The sequence below is a fragment of the Pithys albifrons genome, chromosome 3, assembly GCF_047495875.1.
Source record: "Pithys albifrons albifrons isolate INPA30051 chromosome 3, PitAlb_v1, whole genome shotgun sequence".
Lineage (NCBI taxonomy): Eukaryota > Metazoa > Chordata > Aves > Passeriformes > Thamnophilidae > Pithys > Pithys albifrons.
This window is the reverse complement of record NC_092460.1, coordinates 92,544,009-92,557,940: the sequence shown is the minus strand read 5'-3', so window position 1 is coordinate 92,557,940 and position 13,932 is coordinate 92,544,009. Positions and strand designations below refer to the sequence as shown.

Below are 13,932 nucleotides of genomic sequence, written 5' to 3'. Positions count from 1 at the left end.
AATGATGAATAATGGCACTGCTGAGTGCTGAATGAGGGAAAATGTAAAGTATGTATTTCAACAAAACGCAGGTGTGTAAGTTTATAAAGATTCCTGGTGGAAGTTTGCAAACTCTAAAAAAACACACAAAGCAAAAAAACAACAACAAAACCAAAACAAAACAAAAAAACCCAACAAAAATACCCCAAACTTTTCACAGAAGACTCTGACAGGAGGTGGTGTTGATATCTCTTCAGGCTGGTAACTTTAGGAAACATGTCCACATTACTGAGGATGCCTGCCTGCTTCCAGGCATCGGTCCTCCAGGGACTGTAGAAGTCTGAATTCTGCATAATACTGTGGAATACTCTGCAGAACATTTCTGTTCCTCTCTCATGAGCAAAATTTGGATGAACATATTTTTCTAGTTTTGACTGTGATGAGTCCATGTTTGTCATGATTAATAGAAAGAATCATCCCCCATTGCTCTGTTGGACAGATCATGCAGGTAGTTGAATCCCAGTAGTGATTACAAGTACTAATTTTTATTCTAAAATTTCCTAGGTTCTCTACAGCCAGATAAAAAATACTCTGATGGTCCTGGAAGACAGATTTGTATTTCGTTTGTATATTAGTCATAATGAGCTTTGTTAGAATTATCACAGCTCTTACTGTCACATTGAATAGGCAATGTCTCATAGTCTTATACTTAGTAGTCTTATTAGCAACAATTATTTCACTAATCATTCTTATTTAATGAGAGAGAAATAGCATCTCAACAGTGATCTGCTACCACTGCACCAGGTAACATAAGTATGTAAAAGAAAATCTATTAATATAATAGCATACCTGTCTCCACATGAACAGTCAGTGCAGAAGCATCTGCTCTGGTACCCAAGCTGTGCAGCACACACGGCTGTGCTCTCCAGTGTGTAGCTCCAGGGAGGTATGAGCAAGACTTTAAGCATATTTCACTGAAGAGCCTCCGAGCTGCAGTATAAATCTGAGGGGGAATCTGGAAATCATGATGTGAGGAGTGAATAGGCAAGTTCTTACCAAAAATTTTCATCTCCAGTTATCATGATAGTGTGCCCACTAGGTTTGCAGCACAAAAGAGTGCTAACATACTGTGTTAGCTTGAGTGTGTGTATGGATGTATTTGTGTATACAAATGCCATCTTCCACCTCCTTCTCAAATAAAGCCTTATAGAGTTACATATGCCACCATGTGTTAAGCAATTTTTTATGGGCTATAAATGACTTGGCCAAGCTGTGAAATGAAACAGCTTGTTCCACTGCACTAACAGTGCAGGCTCAGTTCTTATTGTCTGTAAAGTAAATGTGCGATGAGTCACTTTCCAAATGAAACCACATCATATGTGGTTCTTACACCAAGTTCTGTTCACTATGTATACATCCTTGTGATAGAACAGCTTTATGACAAAGGGAAAGTGTCAAAATATAGTATTATTTGCAGTGCTAAGTCAGAAAACTGTTTTTTTTTTTTTTTTGCAATTTGATTACCACTTTTAAAAACTTTACCATGTATAGTAAAAGTAAGCCTGTGTTAGATGTGTGGGTAACACCTGCTCCTGAAGTTAGCATTTTATCCTTGAACTGTTTTTCTCTTTATCTTTCTAATGATATATATTCTCTGAAGATCTGCATCTAGTCTTATCCATCTACCTTTGAGGCTTATTTTTTTTTTTTTAACTCATTAGACCATATGCGCAAAGCACTACAGGGAATGACAAATCACTACCTACACAGCCCTGTGCCAAAGCAAGTAGGGAAGTTCCTAGGTGTTCCTGTTATGCAACATGTTCTTGGGTTTACATTTAAATGCAATATGACTGGCTTTGCTTCTGCCTGATCCACAAGTTTGACATCATATAAATAAACTTTGTTTTCATGTCACTCTGCTCCCACTGTGGCCAGCAGGATCCCTAACGGAAAACTACTTTTCAGAAATGCAATCTGCAACTACTTTGGTTTTGTTGCTTTCACTTTTGGCTGTTGTTCTTAGGAAACGCATTGTTCTTACAATATTTTCTAAGCACTCGGTGTATTTTCATTTAGCTTGGTGGATGTTTGTTTTCATCTCAAGTAAAAAATATCCCATCCAAATATTTGTTTCTTTTTGGATTTCCAAAAGTAATAATACTCAAAATCTACTTTGCAGTCTAGTTTTTCCCCTTCTGATACTGTGTTGCAGATTTCTGAATTATGCTTATAATTATTTTGTCCACTTTATTATATCTTTAAGTACATTTTCTATTATCTCTTGCTACCATCCATGAGAGTCATTTCACTCCCCTTAAAGTAGTCATATTATGTCCATTATACTTTCATCAAATTGTAACATAAGTCAAATGGACTTTAATCTGTTTCTTAGGATTTCTAATGAGTCAAGCCTGAATGCCTAATTACTCAGAAATAAGTGGATAAAAAGAATAAAAAAATCTGCTGTGATATTCACATCTTATATACATATTCAGAGTAAGAAGGTGTAAATTTTTTCATTATTTTGGCACAGAAAGTTAAGGCTGGCTCAGAAGAGTTTTTGTGATTTCAGACTATATTGTCAAACTCTCAAAAACTTGTATATCAAAACTAAAAAAAGATAAAAATAAAAAATATTTTAAATGTTTTTACCATGGGAGGGGGAAAGTAGCTTAAAATTTGTCATCATTTAAATGAGAACCTAAGCAAATCTAGCAGAATCCTCCCAGTTTTTGTGTAGGTGAAACAAACCCATTTTGTGTTCTCACAGTGACATCAAACAAGAGTTTGCAGTCTCAGTTGAGCTACTTTAATGAAATATTTATGCTATATTATACAAAGATTATTGTAGTATTATGCAAATAATTTGCTGAACTGTGATTATGTTAAATCCAAGCTTTTACAGGGAGGTTTTTCCCTTAACAACAGATTTCCTTCTTGGTAAAGCTGCAATAGAATAAGCTTAAAAAAAATCAATGTTCAAGTTGCTCTGCATGTATGACATTAAATAGTTTTATTCTTTCCCCTGTTCATACAGAAAGTCAGGGCAAAGTCTGCCTTTCATCATCAAAATTTCAGATGTACTGTGGCAAGCCAAGCTGAATCTGCAGTGTCTGATATGTCTTATTATTTAAGATGCTAAAATTGTGAAGACTATGAATATATATTTAGACTCAGGCAGTGATTTATGGTGAGGATGAAAGGGTACAAAGGTGGCTGAAGCGAGTTTTGCCTTCTGAGACTGCATATCTTCCGCTTTCAGATCTAGGCTGCACCCATCTTTGAAGTCCAATTAAAATCACAATAACTTCGGCCATAATTTCAGCTTTCTCTCACTAAAGCTATGGAAATTTATAGAGCTTTAGATTTTAATCATAATACTTCTAATTTTATTGTTTAAAAATCAGTTTTCTAAATGAAGTTCATTAACGTGCCTCTCAACTGCCACTGAAAAAGTAGGTAGGAACTTCTAGAAGACATTTATAGATCCTAAAAAAGAAAGGGTTTAAGGGGGTGTTATCCCTATTGATTACAGAGTTTAGGGAGTTGGCATTTGAAACACAAACTTATTTATGATTAACCCTGTCATTAGTGTGTAATTCTACGTGAGACCTAAATTTTGGGGAAATCTGGTATTTGAATGAATTGCAGAGAGGATGTTGATAGTCAGCTTGGATCATAAGGATTTCCTTCCACAGAAGTATAATGGATATAAATATGATATATCTTAATAGGATGTACTATGAATTAGTAGTGTATCTCTCTTGACTTTCCTCACCTCATTTTTATTCTCCCTCTACCTCCTACCTGTCATGTGCACACAGGTATTCTGTGTTTGTCATCATTAAAAGGAACCTCTGTAGTCACCTTTGTTAACCTAAATTTGAAATTTACCGCTCTCATGATTTCCCCTTCATTTATTCCAAATGTTTCTATGGTACATGGGCAAGTCTTGCTAGACTATTGAAAAAAAAATCCTTCTGCAGAAACCTCTGATCCCCTGTACTGTCCTTTTGGTCACTGGATTGTGCAACTTCCAACACTAATGAATATGTTCCCTCTAATTCTCCTCCTCTAACCTTATGTCTTCATTAACCTCTTCCCACTGCTCCATCAACCTTTTTCTACAACATCTTACAAAGCCACCTAACAGAAATTAAAGCTAGTTGAAACTGGATTGGTACAAATATATGATTTTTATTTTTCATATTTGAGCATGTGTCAAGTATCAGTGTTATTTTCCCACAAAAGATATTACTTCAGACCAAGGTTTTTTATGTATGGTATTAATGCATAGTCAGAATTGAGCTTTGGTTTTGTTTGGTTTGGGGTATTTTGGTTTAGCTTTGGGATTTTTTTGTTGTATGGTTAGGGTTTTTTTTCCCTTCCAAAAAATGAATAAAATCTCTGAAAGATCACACAGAATGACTGATACATGGAAGAGAGTTTATGTTTTTGGGGGGAAATATTCCACACTTCAAAATTTCAACAGGCAAAAGGTTTTCTCTGTTTTAAAAATGTATTTCATACAACAGGTTTATTTCCTCTGAAAGGTTGAACAGATTTTCCTTCAAATATTCTTTGTTTAATCCTACTAAAATATTTGGGCATACAAGCTAAATTTCTGCACAAGTATATTTAAAATTTTGTAGGCAGTGAGCCTGCTGTATCTGAGAATCACAACATAAAGCTGTCAGCTTGCTCATATGCCTGAGCTTCAAAGTCAGCCACCCTCACTGCCCACAAAATTGTAGATTGTGTTTGCTGTGGGTGAAGTTCCTGAGTTCTGCTCCTGTCCCCCATTCCATGACTGCATGCACATTTCATCGGGGGAGACAGGGACATAGTAATGAAAGACCTTTGCTCATCTCATAATATAGCCTGTTCTGAGCAGTCCACGTTACAAGGTTAGGAGATGGAAGGGGAAAAAAGAGAGCAGCTCCTTTGCTTCCTGTCAGCTCCCACTGCAGAGGATCCCTGTGTCCCAGGGGGAGCCATTTTTCAGGAGTGGAACTGAGAGTGTTTGCCATCTCAGAGGGGTATTGGCTGCCTGCACAGTGTATCCCTACCTATGTCAGAAGGGATAGAATAAATCATAATAACCCCTGAGCCCTTCCTTTTTTAACACCACATATAGGCAGGGTAGAGAAGATTCTAAACCTGTCCTCAGGTCCTCAGCAGCTGGAACTCCTCTTTGGAGCAGAAATAAGTAAGTACTACCTTTCTCCAAGCTTTAGTTTGTCCCATGAGCAGTTGAGTGTACCATGAAGAGTAGAATGGGTATCCAGCTGCAAGGGGAGCAACAGATTTCAGAACATGCATATATTCAACCTCTTCTATGGAGGCAGAAAACATATTTATTCAGATAGACCCATGCTGGTAATCCCAACACCTATTTAAAGCACTGTGAGACAGGAGGAAGTAGTAGTTAAGACTGTATTAGATGTCTGATTATTCTTAAAGTAGAGAAAATTAATATGAAACTAGCCTACAGAGAAATTCTTGATAATTTTCATGTAGAAAGAAATATGTGTGAGAAAGGTGAAAGGACTAAAAGAAGGTAATGAAAAAAAAACCCTCAAAAGGACAGAAAAGGCTGAAGCCTGTAAACATTGGGAAGCATTGTTTATATCCATCATTATTTTACAGCAGCTTTATCAGTAGCTAATGTCCCAGCAAGAGGATGAAAGGCATCAAAAATACAGATGGTACTGTAAGTAACTGATGTGATGGTAAAAATTAAAAATAAATAAATAAAAAGAGAGAGTGAGAGACTTGTGAGAGATTTTCAAATTTGATTTAAAAATGATTGGAAGGTTTTGGCTGGAATTTTGACTTCTTGATATATTTATTTTTAAAATAATACTAAATACCCTTTACCTTCAGTTGGAGCCGTTGAATACTGAAATGTAAATATGAAGTGGATTTGCAGCAATACTGAATTATTTATTACAGTAAGATGATGTTAGCTTGGGTTTCTTTGAATCATAGTGTCTGCTGGAGGATGAACTTCTGGCTCTCAAAATAGTGTTAAAGGAATCCAGCAGAAACATATTCCTTGCTACAGCAGCACTCTGTTAGACAGAAAATTATGTCTGTATGAGATTCATGGTTTACAGCACAGGAATAAATGACAATGGCATAGGTCCTCATCAGCTTTTCTAAGTCTTTGTGTTTTCTTATAGGATTGCACACCAAAGACCTATCTGTGTTTACATGATCAGTCTCTCTTCACAGTAAAAATGGTCCCAGTTACTAATTCCAAACCATTCTAAGTAGACATTGTCTTTGTCTCTGAGATTAGGCCCAGAGACGAAGTCTAAGATCATAGAAAGTTACTAAGGGACATGGATCTTGTGGCAGAACCCATGTTCTTGGATTCTCTTTAACCATGCCTCATATTTTAAAGCTTTATTTTTTTCTTTTATAGTTACAAAGATTCATATTGGAATCTTAGGTTCCTTAGATTTTATGACATATTACTACATATTTTAACTCTCTAAATATTACAAACATAACCTAATATAGCTGAAGAAAAAATTTTGTTTATTTAAGAACTACAGCTACATAGAATTTAGTCTGGGAAACATTTCAGTCTGAGTTCTGGAAGGTGTTTCTCATTATGCTATATTAGTCATAACTAGACAAGTCCCAGTCATTAGATACGCATTAGACAAACAGTAGTAAAATACATCAAAGAAATGCCTGTATTTTATCAATAAACATTGCATAAAGCTCTGAGAGGTGCATCAACTCAAAGCATCAGTATATCAAAACAGAAAAAGACCTGAGGAAATTATGTATCTCTTCATCTTAAAGATTACAGAAATTCTGAGATTTTTTACTTACACTTTCATAACTCTAAATTTAACAGATTCAAAAAAACTCCTATATTTTCACCTCAGAATTGCTTTTAAGACTAGTTGAGAGACATACTTCAGTTGGCTTGTGGGGAACACTCATGCAAAATGTGACAAGCAGCAAATACCAGAAGTCAGTAATGCAAAAATCTTTGGAGATTTCACAGAAACACAGAATATTCTGAGTTGGAAGGGATCCAAAAGGATTATTGAGTCCAAGCCTTAGCCCTGCACTGAACCAACCCCACAAGTCATACCATGTGCCTGTGAGTGTCATCCAAACACTTCCTGAACTCTGTCAGCCTTGGTGCTGTGACCATTTCCCTGCGGAGCCTGTTCAGTGCCCAACCACCCTCTGGGTGAAGAACCTTTTTCCAATATCCAACCTAACCCTCCCTTGATACAACTTCAGGTTGTTCTCTCATGTTCTGTCACTGGTCACCACAGAGAAATCAGGGCATGCTCCTCCTTTTCCTCTCATTAGGAATTTGCAGACTGCAAAGAGGCCTCCCTTCAGCCTCTTCTCCGTGTTGAACAGAGCAAGTGAAATTTTCTCTTCTTGCCACAGGACAAAAAGGAGTCAGAAGATATAGGGCTAATGGCAGCATGGATATATCTGGTCTTCTTAAAGGGTGGACTTGTCTGCAGCAGTACAGCAAGCTGTTCTGCATCATTTGGAAACCTGGAATTGTTCTCTGGGATGGGTGCTTTCAAAAAGTGGAAGTAGTCTACACATAATCAGAAAGTGTAGAAAGAAATTCTCAAAGTGTGTGTTCTCTTATAAAAATGCAGCCAGCTCTCTGAATGCACACAAAATCCTGCTAAAACAAACCATAGCATCATATACCTTCCTCTTCTACATACATGATCAATAAGGCATGCTAGTCCTATACATTGTAGCCACAAGTGTAGAAAAGTAAAGCTGGTTTTAGCTGTAGTTGCTTTATTTTGGTTTGTGGGTTTTATTTGTTTTGTTCTGCTTATTTTTGCCAGCATCTGAGTTCTTTCATAGTAAGAGGATGATCTGGGATGTAAGCAGTTAATAAAAGGAAAAAGCAAACAAGCAAACAAACAACACCACCACACCAAAAAAACCAAAACAAAAACAACAAAACAAAACACAACAAAACAAAACATACACAAAAAAAACCACAAGAGAAAACCAAACAAAAAAAACCCACCCAAAATTCACACCGCCATTAGCATGCTCACTAGGCCAATATCACTAGGAGCTATTTAGAAGGACCTTTTTCTGATTTCAAATCTGACCATAAAGTGACTGCCTATTGAAGATCCAGAAGAGTATTTCTTACCTATTTTGTAAACAATAATTCAGTTACAAACTTAATTTGGAAGAAAAAATGCTGGGAAATAATTGTTAATATTTCTTTCCCTTGTGCTTTATTTTTAATTCTACTGCTCTAGTACCATCCCCCAGTCACACTTCTGGAACACAAGGGGCTCATACCAACTTACACACAACTATGAAACAAAATGCCAATTTATGTATTTTCCTAATTCTGTTTTCTGGCCATCTGGCATCCATTCAGGAAATTACTCAAATATGATGATCATGAAGTAGCAGCATTCAGGCACCTGATATTTAAATCTCCAAGTTTAAACTAGTCAAACTTGATCCATCTATGTGAACAAACATAGTGAATTTCAGAAGGCAGTTGAACTTACTCTAAGATAATGTGCAAATTAGCTCAGAACTTTACCTTTAGACAATTGAACAGAACCTCCTGCCATTCTCCAGTGAGATTTACTTGCTCATTTAATGCATCACTGAATTAGCCTTGACAACACAGAGTGATGGAAGGCAACTGTTTACTACTGTCTTGGGCAATTCTGTTTGACAGCAGGCTTTTGATCAAAAAGGAGTGGAAGAACAATCCATAATTATCAATCCTTGGAATTGACAACAGTGCAGAAGACACATCCTGTGATTTAAGCAGTAGTCACTTACAAGTAATAGCATTACTAATTAACCTTTCACACTGCAGAGTGTGAGAGTTCCAAAAGAGCAATAGCTTATGTTGCCATCACCGTAGCAAATTTAAACTTCTTGAGTTCTCAAACAGCTTGCAGCAATTTAGGTAGCAACCATCACCTTTTGATTGGTAATAGATTGTTAATAAATATGGTCCCCCCAAAAGATGTGTGCTGTCATTTAAAAAAAAAGCAAACAAAAATCAAAACTCCTGTGTTTTTGATCATATATATAGATATATTTAAGAACTGGCTGCCTACAATTAGCGTGTTCCAAAAGTGAACACAATGTTGCTGTACATGTCTGTGGTCCCTTTGCAGTACATCAGTAAGCATGTATTTGACATATATGTAACAGGTAAAATATCACACTAATTCAGCTTAAATGTCTCTTATCCTTTTCAGTTTTTACTGTAGCATATATTTGTAGAATATCTTTTTTCCACTCCTTGTTTCCTAGGCTAAACTAGAGAGTATTTTTTGTAGTGCTTTACTATATGGTCCTTTGCCATTGTGATAATCCTGCTTTGCACCTGTTTCATCTAAAATTCATCTTTATTAAGGAAAAAGTTAGTATTCAAGTTACAAATTATTTTTTAACGCCTTGAAAAGCCATAAAAGTATTTTCCTCAAAAGATTTGCAGTATCACTTTCACTGTATTTACCTTTTTTCAGAGTTGAATTGTAGTATTTGTCATCATCCAACATATCAAAATACCTGCATTTAGTTGCATTCTCATATAACTTATAATTGATGTTTTCTAAATTTATATAAGAATGCAAAGGGTTGTGACTGGGGCTGTATTTAGATTTTTTTTCTACCAGTAACTCTTGGGGTCAATAAACTCCATGGCACCCTGAGGAAATTTATTTCCATCACACCAGACGAAGAAAATTCATGTCCAACCCAGCCCACTGTGGTTTACTGTTAACACTTCCCCTCACCACTGTATTTCACCATTTCCATTTGAAGAATCACCTCCACCAACCAAAGCACATGTGCTCTATTCTTACACACCTTGCAAAGGAAAGATGTGATGAGCATATATGAGAAAGGTGGAAAAGCTAAGCAATGGGAAAAAAAAAACTAATTTCTTCTTAGTCTACAAAATTCTGCTATGTTTTGAAGTGGTCATTTATTTTAGTGTAATGTTTCATAAGGCTGGTATTAAGGCTCATTCACTGCATGCAGTGGGAGAAATGAAAATTAGTATGGAAGTACAAGAAAGCAATACTGCTTCATGTGCTTGCAGCTGGAGACCATTGTTTTCCCCATGAGGCTTAAATAGTGAAGCAGGGTTGTTTGTCCTAAAACTGTGTCTGGGGATATAGCATAGTCCACAGAAAAATTCCAGATGCTGAGAAATGGTGCTGGAATTTTCAAGCATAGTTTACTGGAAGCATTTATCCCTTTTATTTTGGCTCACAGCACCACAAGTAGCATTCCACTCACCTTATTTCATCTAAAATTGAATGCACACCTAAGTGAAAAAAGAGGTACAAAGTCAATCAAGGGGAAGGTCCTACCAACAAATACAGCTTAAAGGACAGAGAGGAAATAAAATAATAAACCAAGTATATTTTCCAGAAAAGACTGTGATTAACAAAAGATTGCCTGTACTGTTTGTCTACAACTGTCCATGCTGGTCTTTTTTTCATAGTTAAGGACTGGACTAAGTGCAAGAACCTATATTGATCACAAATCCAGATCTAAACAACACCTTCCAAGTGTGTCATGTCTTCCTTGGTGGTTTGAAGGTTTTATCTACAGAGAAAAGGAGGCATTATAATTTTTTGTTCTGTCTCTTTCCAGTCATCCAAAATCCACAGTTTAACCAAGACAGACCCTATGGACACTCAACACTTTCCAGAAAAAGGCCATTATAATAAATTAATGGATAATAGGAACATTGTTGGCCTTTCCTCTTTGATCCCAACTACAAATTATCTTTTCTGCTGCCATCAAGATGAAGGCTTCATTTTCTTTGCACAACTGTATAGCAAAGAGAAAGATGCTGTTATTTCATATATTCAAGCCTATGGAAATTGTATTGTGATGATTAAATATTGTTAAAGAATTCCTTGCCTCATAACAGGTTCTCTTTCACTTTAAAAAAAATAGGTGAAATGTTGACCCAGCTGAAGCCAAATTACAAATTTATTAATGACTGTAACTAAATTAGATTCCAACTGTGATTATTCGTTATTAAATTTTTGTTCATGGTCCTCAAAAAGATTTTAATTAGGAAAAAAAATGGTAGAATTGATATCTGCAAAACAGCTGACATTTTTAGTGGGGATTTTTCAAATTCAACTGTACATTTTTGATACAAGAAGTAATCTCTAAATGCCACTTGGCAACTTTATAGTCTTTAATCAAGAATCTTCTCCAGATGTATCATAATTGTTTACTTTCTTCAGAATTGCTTTGCACCATACAACATCTTGGCACAAGATTCTAGAATTTCCCAGTACTGAGTTAAAGTTCCAGCCTGCTGGCACCAGAAACTAGGTAATAAAGAATCCCAGGGGCTTTATGGTTTGATTTCTTTTGAACTAATGCCTAAAGAGAAGAGGAAAGTGAGATAATATTTTCAGTCGCAAGACAATAGATATGGAAGCATAACCCCCACTACAACATGATGCTATTACAGAGAGATTTGAGCTGAGGGCATGAGCTCTGCTTCCATCATCAAACACATTTAGAAGAAGCAGTCCTGCTCCACTCTGCCTGGCTTCTGTAAAGCCTTGTGGGAGGACAAGCAATGAAAAGGCAAAATAGCTTTGCACACATTTCCTTCTGTGCCTTCTCTCCAACTCTGAGCTGATTTAGAGAGAAATCCATAAAATGTAGGAATAATGGGCCTGTATTTCTGACCATATAAGAAGGGAAATTACCTTTACTTTTAAAGGTCACAGTGAGCACTTCCCTTTAAATTTTGTGAATGATATTGCTCCATGTATGCAAGAAGGTGAAATGAAAGGCTGAATTCACCAGTCTTAATTCACTGACTTTCACTATCTTACTTTTAACACTCTATTGAATGTTCTTTTTTCATTTTCTTGTGCTTTTTTTTTTTTTTTTAACGAGATAACTTCAGAATCTTGTAGTAAATGTAGTAAATGTTTCTGGAAAGGTGAATTGCAGTGACCATTATGTGACTTGCAATGACTCCTAGAGAAATTTCTGCTCTTGGGAAAAAAGCTCTGATGAGGCAAATAAATTCTGAAGCCCATGATTTAGTTTTACAAGTGTACTTAAAGTATCTAATACTTGTTCAAACAAGCTATACATAATCCTTACATTCCTGACTAAAAACTATAGGCGATAAATTCAGCCATCAATACTATAAGTAAAAAAACCTCACTAAACCCCAAACTTAAAACAAACAAACAAACAAACAAACAAACAAACCAAAACTAAGAAAACTCTACTTCTCTCCGAGTTAGAAACATGCATTCAGTTTCCTTTTAAATTAATGAGGGTTGCTTTTTCTGCTTTTCCAGGTAAAACACAGGTTATGGGTGAAATCAAGATTGCATTAAAGAAGGAAATGAAGACAGATGGAGAACAGCTGATAGTAGAAATCCTTCAGTGCAGAAATATCACATACAAATTTAAATCTCCAGATCATCTACCAGGTATCACACAGAAAATAGCTTTATGACACCTTGAAAACATTAAGTAGGTTGTATCTTAAATCAGTTAATATCACTACTAAAATGGGAAAGAAAATTGTTGCTTAGCCAGGACACCATCTTCTATAGGATTCTTTTTAAGTGCTTTTTTTTGTCCTATGAGCTGCTTTAATGAAAGTAAAATTATTTAGTAGAAGCAAATTAACTCTCACAAGCTAATCCTCTTTTTATGTTTGATAGTTAAAACTTAATCCACTTTTAATTTTAGTAAAAGTTATAAATCCCTAGGTTATTAAAGAACATTATATCTAGTAGAAAGTTGTATTTTGGTGTAAATGCTTTTCAAAAAACTGAAATCTCATGTTCATAATAATATTTTCATACTAAGATAAAGACATCAAGGTATTTGTTTTTTTAATGACTACACTGTAAACATATAGTAACTTCCTTGGATTTAGTGGGGTGATTCCATTTCTGCACCACATGAATGAGAAAAAAATACAGCTGTAAATGTAAATTATCATTGTTTTCACAGAAATTCCCCTCCATTGAAATCATAAGCAAAAATGATTATTTAAAAGGTTCTGTATTTAACTCATTGAACTGTTCTTCCCCAGACCTGTATGTGAAGCTCTATGTTGTCAATATCTCTACCCAAAAGAGAGTAATTAAGAAGAAAACCAGGGTATGCAGGCATGACCGAGAGCCTTCGTTCAATGAAACATTTAGATTTAGCTTGAGTCCTGCTGGGCATTCTCTTCAGGTAATTCTGCATTTTACTGAAACCTAATTTTGTATGTCGTCCATGCTGTGCTATGGGCATTTGAGATCAATCTTCTACCACAGTTGTTTGCTGAAAAGAGAAAGTTACAAAGGAAATAACAGAGTTATATAATGGCTAGAGGAGACATTAAAAGATGGATTCCTCCATCACACCAGACTAAGGAAAGTTATTTATAGATAAGGCCTTAAAATTTTAGTCTTGATCTATTCTTGAAATCACTGAGAGGAGGGAGTTATGCATGCCTTCCAAGAATAATTTCCTATGTACTTAGAAAATTTAGTGTAATATCAAACTTAAATATGTCATATTTTTTAAATTCAGCTCACTTATCCTTAACTATCCTCACAAAGCACAGAGAAAACCTAATCCATTTTATTTTTAAATAAAAACTAATTTTTACATTGAAAGACTGTTACCTTAAATCTCTTCTCTATTTTTCCAGGCTAAGTAAACCAAATTTCTTTGATAAGTCCTTTTGCCTAAATGCCTAATATTTTATCATTCTCTCCAGTTCTTTAACTTCTTTAAGAGTCGTGGCACCTAGAATTAGGCACAATAGTAATATTCTCAGACATTGAGAATTACTGATTATGCCAAGTCAAATATTCTCAGGTACATTTGTAAGGGAGTTGACTTTTTTTCCATCTGCAACACATCAAATGATATGTGGAACTG

General features: G+C 35.6%; 1 protein-coding gene across 10 annotated transcripts in view; it reads left to right on the top strand.

Moving 5' to 3' along the window:
- PCLO (piccolo presynaptic cytomatrix protein) overlaps positions 1–13,932 on the top strand; it is a 341,027-nt gene that overhangs the window by 317,634 nt on the left and 9,461 nt on the right. For 9 of the 10 annotated variants that reach the window (XM_071552738.1, XM_071552733.1, XM_071552734.1 and 6 more), the window contains 2 exons: positions 12,342–12,476; positions 13,091–13,236. The exons of the other annotated variant lie outside the window; for it this stretch is intronic. In XM_071552738.1, coding sequence (XP_071408839.1) covers positions 12,342–12,476; positions 13,091–13,236 — 281 coding nt within the window. The remainder of the gene's footprint in view (positions 1–12,341; positions 12,477–13,090; positions 13,237–13,932) is intronic. 10 annotated transcript variants of the gene reach the window in all.